The sequence below is a fragment of the Asterias rubens genome, chromosome 17, assembly GCF_902459465.1.
Source record: "Asterias rubens chromosome 17, eAstRub1.3, whole genome shotgun sequence".
Taxonomy (NCBI): Eukaryota; Metazoa; Echinodermata; class Asteroidea; order Forcipulatida; family Asteriidae; genus Asterias; species Asterias rubens.
This window is the reverse complement of record NC_047078.1, coordinates 5042023-5065056: the sequence shown is the minus strand read 5'-3', so window position 1 is coordinate 5065056 and position 23034 is coordinate 5042023. Positions and strand designations below refer to the sequence as shown.

The 23034-nt window shown below is 38.3% G+C and overlaps 1 protein-coding gene and 1 long non-coding RNA gene across 2 annotated transcripts; both read left to right on the top strand.

Annotated features, from left to right (window-relative positions):
* The first annotated feature begins 9986 nt into the window (after positions 1–9986).
* On the top strand, positions 9987–15263 carry LOC117301398. Its single transcript, XM_033785356.1, has 5 exons — positions 9987–10395; positions 11635–11877; positions 12990–13139; positions 14512–14636; positions 14728–15263. The coding sequence occupies exons 1-5, from the start codon at positions 9999–10001 to the stop codon at positions 14854–14856; spliced, it is 1044 nt and encodes a 347-aa protein (XP_033641247.1). The 5' UTR covers positions 9987–9998; the 3' UTR covers positions 14857–15263.
* Positions 15264–15299: 36 nt separating this feature from the next.
* On the top strand, positions 15300–16521 carry LOC117301396. Its single transcript, XR_004520304.1, has 2 exons — positions 15300–15744; positions 15815–16521. It is a non-coding gene; the product is annotated as an uncharacterized LOC117301396 (long non-coding RNA).
* Positions 16522–23034: the final 6513 nt, after the last annotated feature.

Genomic DNA, 23034 nt, shown 5'->3' with positions numbered 1-23034 from the left:
AAATCGTACGACCTTAACTTCCGGGTCGTTACCCTGGGTCAAAGTTCGCCTTCGTGTTTTTTTATTCGTTTTTTCATCACAAAACAACTTTTGAGCTTTTAAACAAAAGTTAAGCTTGTATAAACTTAAAACTTACTATGTACATAGGTACCAGTGAGTTGATGAAACCGCCACTTTTTTGGAATGATGACGTCATTGGGTCGAAGTTCACCTTCGGGTTTTTTTTTCGTCAAAAAACAACTTTCGAGTTTTTCCACGGAATAACTCAAGATTGAGATTGAATGGAATGTTGAAACTCAACAGATAGTTGAACCTCAGTATCAAGACAACACATACTTAATAACGTCATTATGACGTCATCGGGAATTGAATTACGTTAGATAAAAGTTTGATATTTGTAAAAATCATAACTCAAAAACTATGATTCGGATTTTGACAATCTACACATCATCGGATAGATCATTAAAAGTCGGACAAATGCTTAACAGAACACGTAAAATATTTTTAATACTTCTAGTGCTAAACGAAAGTTGAAAATTTCATAAAATCTTATCGTATTCATGTTTTTAAAACTACTGATCATTTCAACGTAATTTTTGTTTCAGATTGTAAAACAGCAATCCCGCTCAATCTTTTGCACAGAAATAACAAAATTTGGACCTTTACATCAGTCGAAAAGCGACGTCAAAGCACCTGTTGACCCACGCGTTTACCCCATTTTGATCAACAACGCACGCTATGTACGCTATGCAGTGCAAGCGCCGAGTTTTTTAGGTGTTCGTGCAATATGAGCACGAACACCTCTTGTTATTGTTCTGTTTTTTCTTTTTCTTCTCCTTCTTCCACGCAACTCTTCTCTGGATAATAACTCAATATTGAAACTGAATTGAACCTTGAAACTCATCGGACAATTGAACCTCAATAAGAGGACGGCACAGTTGTCATTACGTCATGATGACGTCATCAGGTGTTGAATTACAGGGTTTTTAAAATTGAAAATGACCTTTTGCTTTTTGCTGTATCTCAGCGAATATAAAAGCTATGATGTTCAAAGTTTTTGCATCTGATAGACCAAGGTTGGGGCAACATTTGAAAAGTTAACGCCAAAATCGTACGACCTAAGCTTCCGGGTCGTTACCCTGGGTCGAAGTTCACCTTCGTTTTTTTTTGTCAAAAAACAACTTTCGAGCTTATCTACGGAATAACTCAAGATTGAGATTGAATTGAATGTTGAAACTCAACAGATAGTTGAACCCCAATATCAAGACAACACATACTTAATTATGTCATGATGACGTCATCGGGCATTGAATTACGTTAGATCAAAGTTTAATATTTGTAAAAATCATAACTCAAAAACTATGATTCGGATTTTGACAATCTACACATCATCGGATAGATCGTTAAAAGTTGGACAAATGCTTCACAGAACCCGTACAATATTTTAACTTACTTCTGATTATAACGCGAGTTGAAAATTTTAGATTATCTTATTTTATTCAAATCTTTAAAACTCTTGATCACTTCAGCATAATTTTTGTATCAGATTGGAGAACAGCAACCCCTCTTAAACTTTTGCACAGAGATAACAACATTATAATCTGATGCATCTAGTCAAAACTAAAAAATGAAGCGCACCGTCCTACTCGTACCCCCCCCCCCCCCCCCCACCACTTTCATTGAACACGCATTGTACACATAACGTGTAAGAGCTTTCGCATCCATCGGTGTTACAACATATATTGCACCTCATCGGATAATCCATACACGCTAAATCTACAATGCACGTGAGACTCCACATTTGTATACACTGTACATGTACTGTAGGTATTAATCTTGGCCCAAGACGCCAACGATCGATTGTCGCGCCCTATTATGGCTTGAATTAACCAACTTGATTAGAACAAATGAGAGCTAGTAACACAATACGACCTCCGCTAAGTGTGAATAGCGCCCCCAAGCATGGAATTGGAACAACCACGTGTAGCGTACATTGAAGAGAACACTTTAATGGTAGTCTATTCATGTAGTTCATGTAGCAGCCACTTCGTAAGGGAGTTTCAACCTTTCAGAAAGACCAAATAACTTCCAATCAAACCTCAACAAATTGTTATTAAAATGAAATCCTGATTGTTCTAGAAGACAGCTCATACTGTAAACATCTTTTTGTAGCTATTGCTATTTATTTATTGATAGTTGCTTCTATCAATCAAGTTTATTTAATTAAAATGCATCAAAAGAAAAACACATACAAATGACAATAGTTTTAGATTGGTTGATTCTTGGACCTTTAATACAATCGTTTATGTCATTACATGATACAAGCAATTTAGTAAAGTATACCAAGCTTAATAATTCAGAAGACATTATTATCTGTAAAACAAATTGCTCTTTTTTATTTTGTTAATGTGTGAACGGTTGATTCTTTGAATCTTATAACACAATCTTTTCTACTAAAGTAAAAACAATGGTGCAAGTTAGTATGATACACGTTACCCATTAAACCTAACCTTTTTTTTTTCTTCTCCATCTTCTTTCTTCTTCACCGTCAACTCTTATCTACAGCATAACTCAAGATTCAAGCCAAACTGAACATTGAAACTCACCAGACAACTGAACCTCAATACGAAGACGGCACAGTTTTCATTACGTCATGATGACGTCATTAGGTGTCAAATTACAGGGTTTTTAAAGTTGAAAAGGGACCATTTTCGTTTTGCTGTATTTCAACGAATATGAAAGCTATGATGTTCAAAGTTTCCGCATCTGATAGACCAAGACTGGGGCAACATTTGAAAAGTTAACGCCAAAATCGTACGACCTTAGCATCCGGGTCGTTACCCTGGGTCGAAGTTCACCTTCGTTTTTTTTTGTCAAAAAACAACTTTCGAGCTTATCTACGGAATAACTCAAGATTGAGATTGAATTGAATGTTGAAACTCAACAGATAGTTGAACCCCAATATCAAGACAACACATACTTAATTATGTCATGATGACGTCATCGGGCATTGAATTACGTTAGATCAAAGTTTAATATTTGTAAAAATCATAACTCAAAAACTATGATTCGGATTTTGACAATCTACACATCATCGGATAGATCGTTAAAAGTTGGACAAATGCTTCACAGAACCCGTACAATATTTTAACTTACTTCTGATTATAACGCGAGTTGAAAATTTTAGATTATCTTATTTTATTCAAATCTTTAAAACTCTTGATCACTTCAGCATAATTTTTGTATCAGATTGGAGAACAGCAACCCCTCTTAAACTTTTGCACAGAGATAACAACATTATAATCTGATGCATCTAGTCAAAACTAAAAAATGAAGCGCACCGTCCTACTCGTACCCCCCCCCCCCACCACTTTCATTGAACACGCATTGTACACATAACGTGTAAGAGCTTTCGCATCCATCGGTGTTACAACATATATTGCACCTCATCGGATAATCCATACACGCTAAATCTACAATGCACGTGAGACTCCACATTTGTATACACTGTACATGTACTGTAGGTATTAATCTTGGCCCAAGACGCCAACGATCGATTGTCGCGCCCTATTATGGCTTGAATTAACCAACTTGATTAGAACAAATGAGAGCTAGTAACACAATACGACCTCCGCTAAGTGTGAATAGCGCCCCCAAGCATGGAATTGGAACAACCACGTGTAGCGTACATTGAAGAGAACACTTTAATGGTAGTCTATTCATGTAGTTCATGTAGCAGCCACTTCGTAAGGGAGTTTCAACCTTTCAGAAAGACCAAATAACTTCCAATCAAACCTCAACAAATTGTTATTAAAATGAAATCCTGATTGTTCTAGAAGACAGCTCATACTGTAAACATCTTTTTGTAGCTATTGCTATTTATTTATTGATAGTTGCTTCTATCAATCAAGTTTATTTAATTAAAATGCATCAAAAGAAAAACACATACAAATGACAATAGTTTTAGATTGGTTGATTCTTGGACCTTTAATACAATCGTTTATGTCATTTACATGATACAAGCAATTTAGTAAAGTATACCAAGCTTAATAATTCAGAAGACATTATTATCTGTAAAACAAATTGCTCTTTTTTATTTTGTTAATGTGTGAACGGTTGATTCTTTGAATCTTATAACACAATCTTTTCTACTAAAGTAAAAACAATGGTGCAAGTTAGTATGATACACGTTACCCATTAAACCTAACCTTTTTTTTTCTTCTCCATCTTCTTTCTTCTTCACCGTCAACTCTTATCTACAGCATAACTCAAGATTCAAGCCAAACTGAACATTGAAACTCACCAGACAACTGAACCTCAATACGAAGACGGCACAGTTTTCATTACGTCATGATGACGTCATTAGGTGTCAAATTACAGGGTTTTTAAAGTTGAAAAGGGACCATTTTCGTTTTGCTGTATTTCAACGAATATGAAAGCTATGATGTTCAAAGTTTCCGCATCTGATAGACCAAGACTGGGGCAACATTTGAAAAGTTAACGCCAAAATCGTACGACCTTAGCATCCGGGTCGTTACCCTGGGTCGAAGTTCACCTTCGGGTTTTTTTCGTCAAAAAACAACTTCCGAGCTTTTCTACGGAATAACTCAAGATTGAGATTGAATGGAATGTTGAAACTCAACAGTTAGTTGAACCTCAGTATCAAGACAACACATACTTAATTACGTCATTATGACGTAATCGGAAATTGAATTACGTTAGATCAAAGTTTAATATTTGTAAAAATCATAACTCAAAAACTATGATTCGGATTTTGACAATCTACACATCATCGGATAGATCATTAAAAGTTGGACAAATGCTTCACAGAACACGTAAAATATTTTTAATACTTCTAGTGCAAAACAAAATTTGAAAATTTCATAAAATCTTATCGTATTCATGTTTTTAAAACACTGATCATTTCAACGTAATTTTTGTTTCAGATTGTAAAACAGCAATCCCGCTCAATCTTTTGCACAGAAATAACAAAATTTGGACCTTTACATCAGTCGAAAAGGGACGTCAAAGCACCTGTTGACCCACGCGTTTACCCCATTTTGATCAACAACGCACGCTATGTACGCTATGCAGTGCAAGCGCGGGAATTCCCAAAAGTGCTCTCTTTAGTCCAGCGGAAGAGGGCGCTGTAACGTTTTTAGTAACATCGAGCGCTGAGTGAATCGCGGTGAATCGCAATAGTTGAGTAATAATGAACAACGTCTCGCACCAAAACTACAAGTAGGAATACATATGCATTGATGTTATAAGATACATTATACACCTTCAGATAGTCCATCACATAATTATAAAATGTTTACAAGTCATACATCAGCTGAAAGGTTTTAATGAACTAGTCAGGATCTACACAAATGAAATCAGTTTAAACTTGGCTTCTTGTTCAAACCAGAGGTTGACAATAATTGGTCAAAGAAAAATAATTTCACAACCACATATTTGATTTTTTATATATTTATACGTCATTGGGTAGGTATGTAACAACTTAAGAATTGATACACAACATTGACTATTAAACCTTGACCTCCAGTTAAACAGGACGATGCAGTTAATTATTTGAAAAAATATTACTTCAGAACCAGAAATTAGTTGTTTATTATCTGAACGTCGTCAGATAAGGCTTTGAAAAACATTACTAACGCTATAATTTGTGACCTGAAAAAATTGTCTTCCGGTTCAAACCGGATGTTTAAATTTTATATTTGAAAAAAATCATAACATCTGAACCATGCATTGGATTTTATCAATCTATGCATCATCTGAAAGGTCTTAATAGACTTATCACGTGCTATACAATATGCGACCCTGTTTGACCTTGACTTCCAGTTAAAGTTGGAAATTGATTATAATGTTTGAAAAATAAAAAAATCCTAAACCACATGATTTGATTTTTATCATCTATACGTCAAAAGAAAGAACTCAAAAGACATCACCAACGCTACCAAGTGTGGCCTCATTTGACAGTACCTTCCGGTTCAAAACGGAAGTTGAAACTTTATATTTGAAAAAATAATAACTTCTAAACCAAATATTGGATTTTTACAACCCATCCATCATTTAAAAGGTCTTAATAAACTTATCACGCGCTGCATAAAAAGTAACCCCTATTTGACCTTTTATCCGATGCAAACCGGAAGTTGGTGTTTAATTTGTAAAAAATCATAACTCCTTAACCAGTCATTGGACTGATGAGATAAAATGTTGTCACCAATTCATTCACTCACTCACCACGAACACCTTGTTTTTGTAGTAAACAAAAACTGTACATGAACCTCTAGTTTTTACTTATAGTGACACCGACGTTATTTTCGAAATATTCGAGCCGTTTTTCTGATTTCGTCTCAAATTTTAAGTGCTTCCCCCTTTTTTTTCTTCTTTTTTTTCTCTCTCTTTTTTTTCCTCAATACTGTTCTTTTTTTAATTTGACATATTCAAAAACATGGCATTAAATTATTTATAGATTGATTCTTAAAGGTTGTTATAATCACAGGTGTATCTCATTTAAGAGGATGAAACAAATAAGGCACATTTATTTTGTTTTAACATTTACATTACTCGATATTTCCATTTCAAGAGGTCTGATTGGTTCATATTTAATATAATTGGCAAAACAAATTCTGCTTAAACAATATTTAACAAAAAAATTATAAAGTTTGGATTTTTGCGAACACAAATTCCAGAAGATGTTTTGGCAGCATTTTTAACCCTCCTCAAGGCAAACAAAAGTACCACGTGACACACAAAACAGCCACATTCTGAAGAGCACAACAATTAAAAGTTCACAGATTTACAAATAAATTTCAGGGTTTGCAGAAGGTAATGGTGAAAGACTTCTCTTGAAATATTACTCCATGAAATGCTTTTTTTTTGGTGAAAATATTAAAACAATTATCAATTCTCGATATCGAGAATAACGGAAACAAGGGTGGATTTTCCCGTTATTTTCTCCCGTCTCCGATGACCGACTGAGCTTAAATTGTCACAGGTTTGTTATTTTATATATCAGTTGTGATACACGAAGTGTGGGCCTTTGGACAATACTGTTTACCGAAAGTGTCCAATGGCTTGAGGCAGTATTTTTTAACATTCTAAAATTCGAATTGTCGTTATTGTACTTTTTACATTGTAAAATGAAAACGCTGTTAGTATTGTCCATTTTGTATCAGTATTCTTGACATTGACATTAATTTAACTTTTTAATTTAAATCTCATCTTTTTAACTGGTGGTTTACATTTCAACTTTTTTGCCAGCTTTCTTTATGATTATCTAAATTCCTGAAATTATTTGTCTGTGTATTACTTTGCTTTGTATATAAATATTTGTCTGGTCCAGACTTTTATTGCTGTTCTTTCCGAGCGCCCTGAGGCGGATTCTTTCTGCTTTTGTTTTTGCGCTTTGTAAGTTTGTTTCTTTATTATTATCATTCATATTATAATATTTCGAAACGAATGTGCATTTCAAAAACTTAAAGGTTGCCATCTGATTTCCATTTAGCTTTGTTTCCCAACAATCTACTTCATTTAGGCCTATGTTTTGATGACACTTAGTATAAAATTGGATGGGAAATCCCCTTTTTGGAAATCGAGCACGCAATCACAATTTTAAGGCTCGGGCTTATGAATACTAGTACGTGTGAATAGTCTGTTCTTGCCGCGCCGTAGTATTGCATGAATGTGAACTCGTGGAAAAAAGGGCAAATAAACAATGACTTACAACTGCTGTTCGTTAGTCTGATAGACATGAATACACGCGTTCGCTATAAGTCCCGCCTTCAAACGCTAGCAGATGTCCCATTCACGTGATTACAATAGTATGACTGAATAAAGCAGTGTATTTTGTTAACCATTTAAAGTGACCCCTTCACCCTATGCGTGTAGTCATTTGTTTGTGTATACCAATAAATAAATAACATAAATCATGCAAGATAGGTAATGCAGTATCCTGTCTCGTTCAATTATAATGAATCACCTAACTACCGTCTCACCGCCCCCCCCCCAAAAAAAAAAAAAAAAAAAAAAAAGCAAAAGCAAACTACAACACAAGTCTGATATCAAAATAACACAGTCCGGGTCTCAATAAGGCAAAACAAAAAAGAGATAATAGTAAATATTATCACGTTTCGAAAAATCCAGTGCTACTATTGAATTGAAAACAGTTGCAAAAAGAAACAGAAAAACAGTCGTTAATTTTTTGTGCTGACCTGAAGATTTTGGGGACCGGTAGGGAAATACAAGTCATAAGGCTCTAGTAGGCTACCCAAAAGCATATTTCACAACTGTAATTGTAATTTTCACTATACTTCTGTAAATTCATATATATGTACTTTAATTCGATTCCATGCCTTTACATATTAATTTAAGTATACTGCCTTACAACTTCGGTTGGACTTCTTAAACAGTGATTGATGATCTTACAATTCCATTTTGTCACTTTTATCGTGATACATTTTACATGCACAAAATTAATTTGCGTAGTTTATTGACTTTATGAATATCTGTTACTACTTAAAGTCCAATGCTCTTTTTGATGATTAACGGTAATTATATAATTTCACTTTTACAATCTAAAAACAGGGCAATTTAATTCCCCCAGATAAATGTAATGTGAGGAAGAATTCCTAGCAGTATTTGTAAACATCCATGACAAGTGGCACAAATCATGACAAGTCTCAACCCCAACTTTACACACAAAACAAAAGCACTTTCCCAGGCCACTGGGTAAGGATGATTTCCCACTATTTTATCTCTAGAGTAGAATTCTCAAATCGTTCCATTGTCCTTTCTCTATGGTTGTTCACACTTCAACAGGTGGCCCATATCCTCTTTAAGCCCGGGGCTATTAGCCCCCCCCCCCCCTAACATTCCTGACCACCCACTTATACCCCCCCCCCCCCCATTGACCATTACATCATCTCACTTCGAGAATCTAGGTGATGAGGTCACCAATCTTAAATCATTTCTAAATTTAGAGTTCCCCCACCACCAAAATCCTATATCAGCTCTGCCCAACATTCACTCTGGTGGAGAATTAGCATTCAAGAACATTATTTCTTGCGTTACATCGTCACATAATATTTATTATCAGCGATGGCATCAAAACACATTTAGTGGTCGTCACACTTGGTCTCGTCATGGTCTCGTGTTATCAGAACTAAACCATTTCCACATCACAGCCTTGCAATAAACCATGCTACCTTTGTTTACATGGTGACCTTGTACATTCTAAAGCGTTTCCTGGAGGGGGCATACTACACACAGGCTATGGGAAAAATTTAATTTTATAATTTTCACATAAATTCAAAATTTACAAAAGCAACCTGTACAGTTTTAAGATGTGCCCCCTTTCTTCATATCAAAAGTTGAGAAAAATCAGACAATGCAATCTCCATAATATAAAACATAACATTTGTTGTTTTGTGCAATACTCTATGGTACAATGTGCCTGCAGGAAGTTAAGACTCTGTGGCTCTTTTGGAAACATTTGACGACACAGTTCACACATCGTCTATACCCGGCCCTACAACAATAGTCACAACTGTACACGTACATACGCCACCAACGATGATTTTTAGTCAGTCCTTAGTTTGTCGTAAATGTTGATTACATGCTCAGGAGACTGATACGGTTTGCATTTTGTCCTTAGCTTTGACAAACGCCCTCAACATTTTGTAATAGTTAGTTTGAGTTGCGTTTACAACGATAGCCGATTGATGATTTCTCTTTAATAAAAGTTGGAGCTCTATTAAGTGCTATCCTGTTAACGTGTCACATGAACATTATACTTTGTGATCACCGTGCAAATTCGACAGCGGTGCAAAGTTTCCAACATATCACAACTTTTTATAACAAGAGATAGATAGGTAGCTTAGTTTATTCTCGTTCCATTTCTCGTACCGTTCAAAATAATTGTTTTGATTTTGTTTTTGTTTTTGGAGCTCAATATTTTAGTATGTTTTACTGATATTATTTTTTTGAACAGGATGTTATCATCAATCATGATTGGCATATTGGTAATAATAGCACTGATTCTAGCTGCATGCACCAGTGGCATCTCTCCGAGGCGCTTTGAATTTGAGAGAGGCAGTCGAGGGGTTGTACCTTGTCCTGCTATGCTGGATAGAGGCTATTCAGCAAGTGACACCGAAGCGATCTACTGGTATTTCTTACCGGAGGGAAGCTCGCATTCCCCGGAAAGTATAATAATTTACTTCCACGGGGATACTACTCAACAAATCGTTAATCCCGAGCGGTATGATATTCAAAATACCTCGTTGGTGATCACCAATGTTACCAAGTCGGCAGAAGGCATATATAGCTGCACGTTTGTTCCGTGGGATGGAGCATCCGAAAAAGGATCGGTTGAAGTGTCAGAAAGGGGTGAGTAAATGCATATACTTATACTTACTTATTTGTGTACGAACTGTATAATCGTACAAATATTATACTTTTTGACAGACCCACACATTTCTAGTGTGTTGAAGAAGTCAAACCATTGAATAAAAAGTATTTGAGAATCACGTTGGCACATCTTTGCAGCAATTTTAATGATCCATTTTACATATACTTCCGTTCAAAACAGGAAGTTGTGGGCATGACCTTAACAAAAACCCTGATAAAGTTCTCCAATTATGAGCTTACACACTCTATAAACGTTTTTGTAACAAATCTATAAACGTTTAAAAAAAAAAGAAATGCAATTAGTCAAATACTTTTTACGCTTCAAATTGCAGATTAAAATGTTTGGTCTTCATTCGGGAATACGTTCATTTTAAAACATTCTTATAGTGAAACGCACAACTATGTTTTACTGATTGATTCAACTTAAAAATAATAGAGGGATAGACCTACTGAGTATTTTGTGACTCAAAGTGAGAACAACAAAACTAGTTATGTTGTATCACTGGGAACTTCCCACAACAGAGAAGGCAGCGTCAGAGCCATGAGATTGGACATCGGTCTCCCAACACTTCAAGACCGACGATTACAATCACGTCTAAGTCATGATGTACAATATCCTCAAACATCAGATAGCCATTCCTCTCTCAGACTACATCAAACATAAGGACAGAGCAACCAGAAGTCAACATCGCCTGAAATTTACAAGACTACGAACATCATCAGACTCACAAATACAGCTTCTTTCCTCGCACCATAAAAGACTGGGATGAGCTTCCTCAAGACATCATCGAGCTCGCCTTGGAGCAGTTCAAGGAGGCCATCATGCGAGTAGGCATCATAGAGTCATGTTTTTACTTTCACACATCTCTATTTGTGTACATATTTTGGCACCCACTGAGCACACAAACCGTCCACCGTCGGCAACCGCACCCTTGTCTAGATGCTGAATATGCTTTGACAAGTATAGCTGGATAGATATAGATTTAGATCGTTCTTTTAATAATTTGACATGGTCTGCCATCAGGTGAGGTCATTTCCAAGATTAACGGTAGGTGAATACTGATCGAAAAATATATTTGCTGCTGTTGGACAATGATATCCTCTTTTTGTTTTAAGAAGTGAGCAAAATTGGGCATAAAAAGCCGGAACATTACATAAATAGTTTAAAACAACATTGGAAACATGTTTACATTAATTTAGATGACATTGTCTTTTCAGTTTCCTGCAAATCAAAATGCCCCAAGGTTTCTCTGTATATCGACGATCAACTGACATTGAAAGGTACAGATTCATCCAACACAGTTGAAGTGCCATCCGACATAGCTGATCTCAAGTTGACATGCAGTGTAGAACATGCTAAGCCGGCTGTGAACATCAGTTGGTTCGTCTTGTTTCCACTTTTGAACAGATGGGAGGAAATTCCGGCCAAACCTCGTGTTCAACCTGCTTCCTGCGAAACCGGTTAGTTTTACCTGCCATACAGAACATTTCTTGCTGCTGGCCAGTCCCATGTTCAAAATTAGTGCAGCAGCCGATTTTTACGAAGTGTTAGTATCCTATCTCGAGTTAGGACGAGTGCTCATCCTAACTTAGGATGAGTTCAGTAAGTCCAACGTTTTCTGATGCGGAATTTGAACTCATCCTAAGTCCTAGGATATAGGTTAGGAAGAGTTCGGTGAAATTGACGGCAGACTCTTGTAATGTAACACCAAGTTTTTGCCATTTCGTTTTAAAATTTTAAAGTTGAAGGAGAGACGATCATCCATTCGTTTTTACCCGCAGGCTGGATTGACAAATAAATCAATGTTTAGTAGAAAATTAAAAAAACAAAACATTTTGTTTTGTAAAGTCTCTCGTGTAAGTTTTATTATCTGTTCACAGTAAATTTGACAGCTTAAAGGCCGGCTCACACTATGACGAATAGGGGGTAGGGTACACTGGGGTAAGATGGGACACTGCCTATTCAATGCGTTATAAAATAAACCAAATCATGTATGGCAAACCCATCCTATGCATAACAGTTATTTCGTCCATATCTGGTCTGTATATTTGGAGGTTGCCCCTTTGCCATTTCCTTTTTCTTCTTTTTTCGGTAAGCGGCAGCAAACAAAATTTCGTGTCCGTTGTATGATTTGTTCACGGTCAATGATGTTTGTTTCCAGATCCCCCTGTCCCTTATGGCTATTTTCAAAAATTACAAAAACTGTAAACTAAATTGTTAGTATTACATTTTGGCTTAAAAACCATTTTTGATTCACCAACTCGTCATCGTCGCCGCAACCCACCGTCAGTTACCGTTCCTTGTCGTCAGCCAATCCGCTGACCTCGTTCCTGGTTACCAGGCTCCGTCAAGACAACGTCAACTTTTGCTCGCTAGACCCAGTTCCCGGCTGCAGCCATTCCCCATTTGCCGTCGTGCTATCGCTGATGGTCGTTCCCGCCCGTCAGCAAATTTTGGTTTTCCCCCTCTTGCCGTTGCTTTGAGCAAGCCTTTAGCAGCCTTATGTTTTTTTTCTTACCGAGCAAGTTATTAATTGTATTTTTAATTAAATCCATTGTGTTTCTTTTCTTAGAATGTTTCTTTGTATACGGCACGTTTAACTCCGATGTGAGATTCAAGGCATCACTTAGAAGTAACAACTTAACCTTCAAGTGTGTAGCAAACAACAGTATCCTTGAAGACATCGAAGTGACGATCAAAACTCAAAATGATATTGTGACTGGTAGGTATTACAGGGCGTATCTACGATTTTTGAAAGATGACCTGTGTGCAACCTTTGAGAGTTAACTTGCCAAGGAAAATGGTTCAGAAATCCCGAAGAGTCACTTGGCAAAGCTCACACAGGGAATCTATAGCATAATATGTCAAGTTGGCAACAATCAAACTCTCTCAGAAAAACACTGGTTGGAATCTACCCAAAACTTGAAGTTCCAGGTTGCCAAATAGGCCTGGTTGATAATTCATTAGTTTTTCATTGGCTCGCCCTGCTCGGTTTAGAGTTTATATTCAGAATTAATTATTACTTACAAAAACATGATACCAGTGTTCTCTAGCCCACCGTCTTTATGTCAGCTTGTTTCTGTCTCAGGCCCTGTCCAGTCATTGCTTATGCAATTCCGGTGACGGTATTTTTCTTAATCTTTTGGGGATCGAGCTTTTGAATAGGCGTGAGATCTTTTCTTCCACGGTAAAAAAACAAACCGCCCCTGATATCCCACCCGATGTATTTGAGCAACCAGGTATACTGGCCCAGCTTCAAGCTGTTCCCTTTTGGGTCATTGTTGTCCAGTCCACAACCGTGGCTCCCCTCCTGAAACCAAACATTAGACACAACTTTAATTCCCCTGAGTCAAAAATCTAGGGGTGTTTTTACTGGTTAACTTAGCAGCCCTGATAACCGCAATGTTTTTTAATCTGTTTGGATGACTTTTCTTTACAAGCTTTTTACTAACTATGCTATTATTGTTGCACCCCCACTGCATATAAGTACAGTGTATTGTACTGTATTAAAGGAACACTTTGCCTTGGGTCGGTCGAGTTGGTATAGCACGGTCGGCCATTTTATGGAGTCAAAATTATGAGTCCACAGAATGGCCGACCGTGTTTCTGAGCGACGTATAAAAGTAAAACCGTGCAATTTCGAGTGATACTTGTATGGATCATTATTCTGCTTGTAAAATAGCTGTCTAACCAAAGGCATTTCATAACAAACGGCTACAAACGCTTTCCAAAGACCAACTCGTCCGTTCCTTTAATGTTAATTAGTTTCTGTGATGTATGTTTTTTTAACCGTATCGGAAGACCTGATAGATCACTTTTGTTATCTGTTTTGTGGATTGTGGTATTTTCGAGGTTTTTACAAATTTGTGTGTGCTTATTTTGGGATTTTCAGGTTTTAGCTTTCCGATTATTTTCTTATTGCGTAATGGTTTGTTGTTGATTATTTTGGCAGGCCCTTGTGTACGATTTATGGAATGGGCGTAATGTAAAGTAATGCATTATAATAAATAGTACTGACTACTTTTTTATATCACCCTTTATAAGACAAAAATTCCAGTTACCGCAATATCAATTGTATAGTTGTTTTGTTTCAGCTAACCCACAAGAAGTGACAGATCGTGCAAATTCTGGCTTGAATGAACCAACGACGCCGATGCCAAACCTCACTATGGGAATAGGTATCTTGATCATTCTGGTGACTGCTACGGTCTTATTGATGGTATGTTGTACATGCAGTTGTATTTATTACTGTTGCTTTTTTCATGCATGGTTTTAAAGTAAAATAAAAGTTTCACCTTTCTAATTTTCAGAACATAGTGCTGGTGGTCCTACATTTGTTTTTGAGGCATAGACATTTGAAGCGGTTGGACAACAATCCAAGACACCAAGAAGAACCAAAGTTCGACAACTTATTAGTCCGAAGGGTTAATATGAAGTAAATTCTTTATACAAATAAAGAAGTGGGAAAACGGTTCCAGAAACAACAGTCTGTTGAATGAAAAGGGTCAGTATTTATAAGCCAGGAAATCTTGGATAGCATGCAGCCGCATGACTTTGGTAATTGAAGAATAGTAAAGCCTCGGTCACAACCCACCGTGCGTGTTTTTTTGTCCGTACGTTTTAATGAGAGGCCAGGGCCGCCACGTTTTTCTGAAAACTTGGGGAGGGAGTACTTGTTTGTGCTTTTTTGGGTGGTGTTTGGGGAGGCTCTCTGCTATCATTGTCCTCGGGCCCAGTGGGTTGGCATGAATCTGTGAGGGTGCACTCTGTGCCAATTTTATTTTTTATTTTATTTTTCTGAGGGTTTTTAAGTCCATTCTATGTTTTTTTATTATTTTCAATTGTTGTCCCTTCCTCTTATCGCTGCGGTGTTTTGTTGTGGGTGTAGTCTTGTGTTTTAATGATTTCTATTGTGTGATTCTAAAATGTTTCAGTGTAATCTCCTTTTTATATTGTCACGGTCCAGAGTAAATGGTCCAGAGTAAATATCCGGTTTTGTAAATAAGCGTAATAGGATTACAGTAACAATGGAGTAATGTTTCTTTAGTTAAGTAGTTAATACTATACGTGTAGAATGTTATAGATTTCCTTAGAGGGGCGAGCACACATACTTTAAGTTTGGGGTGAGCAGTCACGCGTGTGTTAAACTCGTTAATCGGTTGGAACTTTTCTTCGTACGCCACACAAACACCTGTTTTGCAGACATGAACAGAATATTGGAATTCGCAGAGTTTGGAGAATGCTGATAATTCAGGATTCGCTTTATAAGGAAGGATTGCGGCCATCCTCGTCCCTCACATTTTTAATTCTTCAGTTTCGGGGCGGAGGTCTGCAGAGTAGCAGGATTGCGGCCATCCTCGTCCCTCACATTTTTAATTCTTCAGTTTCGGGGCGGAGGTCTGCAGAGTAGCAGAGTTGAGTGGGCGGAGAATTCCCTCTGAGTATGCCCACGTTGGAGCGGCGTTTTTAATTGCCGAACTGTGATGTTCGACATGTGTTAGTTTCGCCGTTCCTGGACGGATCAATCCGTGAAGCCTCCAGTAAAGTTAGTCGCTGCCGAAACCATGCAGTAGGCTGCGGTGGCTCTTCAATGACGGGGAGTTTGCACGTCGACGAGGCGGAGCTGTGACTTCCCGAGAGCGTCGAACTTTACGACACACAGACTCGTGACTTGCGTACTGTGTGAGTTTTCTTTTCCTCCGAGCTGCGGTTGTCGGACTTTGTTGTACCGGTTGCGTTAAGCAACGACGGTACGAAAGCAGAGAGCACCGAGGGGGCCGACCATTTTTCCACACCGGGTTTCATCACATCGCGTACCTTGGAAGGACAACAATCTACGGGGACATTTTCATCAGAATAGGCGAACACTGGTCTTCAGCTCTCTCCGAGAGAGTCGAGGTATTTCAGAGGCTGTTGGGTCTTCAACCCTATTTTGCCTATAGCTGCTCGCCCCCCCCCCCGTTTATATCCAATTCATGTAACAACTGGTTAACTGCCTTTTTGTATTGCCTTATTTTTGTTTAAGTAATGGTTTATATTAAATTTAATTGAACATACTTGCTGTTTCATATTATACTGGTCTGTTTGACTACTTTTGTTACCCTTATTTTTTTAGGGCGGGGCTATTTTTCGAAGTCTCTGGCCATAGGAATTTGGATCGTAACAAATTGGGGGCTTGTCCAGGAACTGCAAACCAAAAGCAAAGCCAATTCTTGTTGTGTTGTTGAAATTTAAGGTTGAACAAAAGTCAAACAGATTGTTACATGATTGTAATTTGATTGTTGTGCCATTTACTCATGTGAGATTAATTCTTTAGTACTCATAGGTGCGGATGGTTTATGTAGTTTTTTTCTCGTACCATCATAGGTCGTCATTTTCAGGTCAGACCAAACGTTGGATGGACGTCAATGTTTGACGTTAAAGTGACGTAATTTTTACACCCACGCGCGACGTCAAATTGACATAGGTTTTTGGTCAAACCCAACGTCTAACTGACGTTGCATGACTTTGTTTGACGTCATTCCTACACTGATGTAATGTTAATTCAACGTCAGTTAGACGTTGGTCTTGACCAAAAATCTATGTCAACTTGACGTCGCGCTTTGGTGCAAAAATTACGTCACTTTAAAGTCAAACATTGATGGCATTCCACACCCAAATAGACACGTCCAATCGACGTCACCAGCAACGTCTAACAATGCAATAATGACATGGCTGGACGTCATTCCAGCATTGATGTAACATTGGTTCAACGTCGGCTAGACGTTACCCAGAAAGCATACGGACGTTGTCTCAACGTTAATTTGCTCATTAATAAAAAATGTCAAATTACGTCAGCCAATTAACGTTGAAACAACGTTACTTGGGATGTCTCATTAACTTTTACCTGAGTTATTAGTGTAATTTATGCATTTGTCTTTATATAAATATTAATACTACACTACTAATACACTACTAATGTTGATACTACACTACTACATGCTATCCCTCATACCTATAGCATACAACACGTTTCATATATAAATAGTCTAGGATACATAGAATCTGCAGTCATGGTTTTATTTCATTTAATTGGTTACATTTTTAATTAATAATTAGCAAATGAAAGTATTGAAAGAAGTGTTGAGGCCCAAAACATTTTTTTTCTAAAAGAATTTAGAAAAGAAACTGAACAATAAATTATTTAATTTCCCAATTACACCAAAATTGTTGCATATTAACTTCGAGTTTGGACTGCTATTTGTATCCGGCTATAAATGTGCATATCGAGGTCAACCTAAGGCAACGTTGACACCTGACCAAAATATGACGTCTATTAGACGTCATACTTTGGTCGAAACTAACTACAATATATCAGCGCCAAATTGATGTCAAAAGTTGACCTTCAAATGACATTTTACTGATGTCAGTAAATTGACGCCAAATTTACATCACGGGATGACCTTATAAAATGGACGTTGTATTAACGACGTACCAGCATTTTACTATATCTTAACATGACCAAAATATGACGTATAACTATTTACGTAATTCCGACGCTAATTGATGTCAAAAGTTGACCATTAAATGATATTTAACTGATATCAATAATTAGACGCCAAATTGACATCACAGCTTGACCAAAAATGATGTTGTATTAATGTCAGCATAATGACTCAAACATTACATCTCAACGTGACCAAAATATTAAGTCTAACGAACTATTTAATTCCGACGCCAAATTGATGTCAAAAGTTGACCATTTAATGACGTTTTACTGATGTCAATCATTTGACGCCAAAATTACATCGCAGTTGACCTTAATATGACGTTATTTTAATGTCCGCGTTTGACTCCAAAATAACATCTAAACATGACCAAAATGTGACGTCTAACTAACTACAATATTTCGACGCTAAACTGATGTCAAAAATTTACCACTAAATGACGTCTTACTGATGTCAATAATTTGACTCCAAAATGACATCGCAGGTTGACCTTAATATGACGTTATTTAAACGTCCGCGATTGACTCCAAAATAACATCTAAACATGACCAAATAACGACGTCTAAATGACGTCAATAGTTTCACACCTCACTGACGTCTCAATTTGACAACAGTTTGACGTCTTTCTGACGTCAAAACTTAAACACCAACCTGAACGTCATAGGTTGACCAAAATATGACGTCACACAAACGCCAGGCACCGACGGCGACCTAAATTGACCCTTTTTAATGTCAGCCCGACGGCGGTATGCTGTGTGGGGTTGGTCTAGTGGTAGAACCATTTGCCTCCGAAGTCGGATGTCCCTGGTTCAAATTCCGGGAGGGGTGTACAAAGTTTTCTGTTACGACTTAGATTTAAACAACATCGATGGGTGACGGAAATGTATCAGTAGTTTTTTTTTCATGATTTTCAAACTGATCAAGTTGGTCTAGTGGTAGAACCGTTTGCCTCCCGAGTCGGATGTCCCTGGTACAAATTCCGGGAGGGGTCTACAAAGTTTTCTGTTACGACTTAGATTTAAACAACATCGATGAGTGACGGAAATTTATCAGTAGTTTTTTTTTTCATGATTTTCAAACTGATCAAGTTTGTCTAGTGGTAGAACCGTTTGCCTCCGGAGTCGGATGTCCCTGGTTCAAATTCCGGGAGGGGTCTACAACTTAGATTTAAAAATATTGATGGGTGACGAAAATTTATCCGTAGTTTTTTTCATTATTTTTTAACTGATCGAGTTCGTCTAGTGGTAGAATCGTTTGCCTCCGGAGTCGGATGTCCCTGGTTCAAATTCCGGGAGGGGTGTACAAAGTTTTTGTTAAAACTTCGATTTAAAAAAAAGCGATGGGTGACGGAAATTTACCAGTAGGTTTTTGTCATGATTTTTCAACTGATCGAGTTGGTCTAGTGGTAGAACCGTTTGCCTCCCGAGTCGGATGTCCCTGGTTCAAATTCCGACAGGGGTCTACAAAGTTTTTTGTTTCGACTTATATTTAAAAAAAATCGTTGGGGGACGGAAATTTATCAGTAGGTTTTTGTCATGATTTTTCAACTGATCGAGTTGGTCTAGTGGTAGAACCGTTTGCCTCCCGAGTCGGATGTCTCTGGTTCAAATTCCGGGAGGGGTCTACAAAGTTTTTTGTTTCGACTTAAATTTAAAAAAATTGTTGGGGGACAGAAGTTTATTAGTAGTTTTTTTACTTGATTTTTCAACTGATCGAGTTGATCTAGTGGTAGAACCGTTTGTCCCTGGTTCAATTTCCGGGAGGGGTCTACAAAGTTTTCTGTTACAAGTTAGAGTTAAAAAAAAAATCGGTGGGTGACGGAAATTTATCAATAGGTTGTTTTCATGATTTTTCAACTGATCGAGTTGGTCTAGTGGTAGAACCGTTTGCCTCCGGAGTCGGATGTCTGTTGTTCAAACTCCGGAGGTGTCTGAACAGTCTTTGTTACGACTTAGATTAAATTAAAATCGAAGGGTGACGGAAATTTACCAGTAGGTTTTTTTCATGATTTTTCAACTGATCGAGTTGCTCTAGTGGTAGAACCGTTTGCCTCCGGAGTCGGGTCCCTGGTGCAAATTCCGGGAGGGGTCTAAAAAGTTTATATTAAGACTTAGTTTTAAAAAAAAAACGATGGGTGACGGAAATTCATCAGAATTTTTGTTCATGATTTTTCAACTGATCGAGTTGGTTTAGCGGTAGAACCGTTTGCCTCCGGAGTCGGATGTCCCTTGTTCAATTTCCGGGAGGGGTCTACAAAGTTTTTGTTACGACGTAACAAAAAAAAACTATGGGCGACGTAAAATTATCAGTTGGATTTTTCCAGGATTTTTCACTTGATCGAATTGGTCTAGTGGTAGAATCGTTTGCCTCCGGAGTCGGATGTCCTTGGTTCAAAAACTTGCCGGGGTGTCAACTTTATTGTTACGACTTAGATTCACAAAAATTTATGGGTGACGGTCATTTATCACCAGGATTTTTTCAACTGTTTCGCCTCCGGAGTCGGAGGTTACTGGTTCAAATCCTGGCCAGGGCAAGCACAGTTTTTGTTACGACTTAAATTTGAAAAAAAATGATGGGCGACGGGAATATATCAGTAGTATTTTTTAAGAATCATTTAAGAATCATGATTTAAGAATCATTTGTCTCCGGAGTCGGATGTCCCTGGTTCAAATTCCGGGAGGGGTCTATAAAGTTTTTGTTTCGACTTGGATTTACAAAAATCGATGGGTGACGGAAATTTATCAGTAGGTTTTTTCATGACGTTTCAACTAGTCGAGTTGGTCTAGTGGTAGAACCGTTTGCCTCCGGAGTCGGATGTCCCTGGTTCAAATCCGTGGCGGGGCCTTTAAAGTTTTTGTTACAACTGAGTGTTAAGAATTTGGATTTATAGTTGTTTATGCAACCTTACGTAAGTCACATCATGTTAATCGGTGGTCACGATTCTCGTCTTGATGACCCATTGTACCCAACCGCAGAACATTGGAATTCAACACGAAATCGGTGTTTAAAATGACGGACAATAGCCTACTCGCGACTTGGCAGATTCTAAGTTTTGGTTTCCAGAGACGTACGGATGAGAACTCCAACTGCCGGGATAGCAGCCATGAGGCGTGGCCCCGATGACTTCTAACATCTGGCTGACTGTGCTGGGTCCTTGCTAGTCTTGGTTCAAGACTCTCCTGGATTTGTCACAAGAGGGCGCGCTATCACCCCAACGCGCTATCAACCACGAACCGCTATCACCCGAGAGCGGTTCTCGGGTGATAGCGGTTCGTGGTTGATAGCGCGTTGGGGTGATAGCGCGCCCTCTTGTGACAAATCCAGGAGAGTCTTGAACCAAGACTAGGTCCTTGCAGGTGTTTGAGCGTCGACGACCGGGCTAGCAGCAGTGAGGCCGTAGCCCGGTGACTTCTAACATCTCCTGCTGACCGTTCCGAGTCCTTGCCGGTACACCGACGAGTGACAACCCAGTAGAACACCTCGCGGATCCGTCCACGACCGGGCCATGGCAGTAACGAGACTTCAAACCCCAACTGAGAGTTTCAACGGAGGTAACTACTCCCCTATTTCACGCGTTCCGTTACCACCACCCCCTATTTTAATTGTATTTAATTTCTCTTCATTGTGTTCATTTATTTTCATTTTACAAATTTTTTTTATTGTGTGTAAGTAATTCCACTTCTCAGTTATGCTCATTTATTTTGAAGCGCTGAGTATGTTATATTTTGTTGTTCCAAACCTTGACTCCCATTCACATTAATTCAAGTGCGTTGTTCCCTTTAATTTCTGTGAAGTTGTTGGATTTTCGACTTCGTAACACTTAGATTTACAAAAATTGATGGGCGACAGAAAATTTTATCAGTAGGATTGTTCAACTGATCGAGTTGGTCCAGTGGTAGAACGTTTGTCTTAAGAGCCGGAGGTCCTCGATTCAAATCCCGGGCAGGGCACACAACATTATTAAGGTTTACAAGGTGCTACGGCGCATACAGCAGCCACAGCCAGGAACACCGGGGCGAATCCCTTCTCTTTTCGATAAGGACACACATTCCCTTCTTGTGCAACCCTGTGGAGACATCTTTTGTTCTTTCCATCGTCCCTTGTACTGTAGATCTTCCCATAAGCTTTGTACACAAAATTCCATGTGAAGCACCCAGGTCTTTAGAATTTCCCCATGGAGTCCTTTTATTTTCCCTTTTTTGTTTTGTCCTTGGTCTCAATAAGGTATACAAGAAAGGAAAGCACTGGGTTCTTTCACATGTGTTGCACAACTGGGCCCAATTTTATGGCTCTGCTTACCGCCGAATTCCTAGCTTACGATCACGATTACCCCGCTTACGTGCAAGCGCCGAGCTTCTGTGCTAGCCTTGTAATCATAGAATATCTAGTAACGTGGAGTACACACGCGCAGAAGCCAAAATTCGCCGCTAAACCATGAAATACGCTCGCCGTAAGCACAGAATTCCCTGCTTCCGTAAGCGCCGATTATGTGCTTACGGTAAGCAGAGTCATGAAATTTGGCCCCGGTTAACCGCAAACAGGAACCCTGGAGACACAACAAAACCGTTTATCCAGGTGGGGGTCATTTGAATAAAGTAACGGTACAATGATAATTATGTAAAATCTACTGGTACAAAAAGCAACTGTATTTGTTTTCTTTGTACATAATATTATAGTGTTTGTCAAACAGTAGGCCCAAGTGTCGTGCAGTACATCTAGCCAGCCTATGTCAATCAAGAGGAAGGCCTCGTCAACACCATTCCACCTTGATCTTTCTTCTGCCTGTCGCAGCCTTTAATACAACGTGTCCACATTCTCTGATGTCGTCCATCCAACGCCGTATTGGTCTGCTGCCTCTTCGCCTCGTCGGTTTTTCTTGGGGTCCATGCTGTCATACAAGGTGTCCACCTGTTGTCAGGACGCCTTCAAGGTGGCCTGCCCGTATATCCAGTTCTTAATTTTTTACTTCCCTGTATGGAGTCCCCGTCATTTGTTTTCTTACGTGAAGTGTTCTGCAAAACAAGACTTATTAAAGCATTGGTTTTGCTTTTCAAATCTGGATTTAGATCTCCTCAGATATTGCTTTTCAAATCTGGATTTAGATCTCCTCAGATATTGCTTTTCAAATCT

Excerpts from the sequence above, each read along its gene's own strand:
- LOC117301398 (XM_033785356.1), top strand. The coding sequence starts at position 9,999 with ATGTTATCATCAATCATGATTGGCATATTGGTAATAATAGCACTGATT. Across the intron at positions 10,396-11,634 it reads GGTTGAAGTGTCAGAAAGGG|TTTCCTGCAAATCAAAATGC; the intron begins GTGAGTAAATGC and ends TTGTCTTTTCAG. Across the intron at positions 13,140-14,511 it reads TCAAAATGATATTGTGACTG|CTAACCCACAAGAAGTGACA; the intron begins GTAGGTATTACA and ends GTTTTGTTTCAG.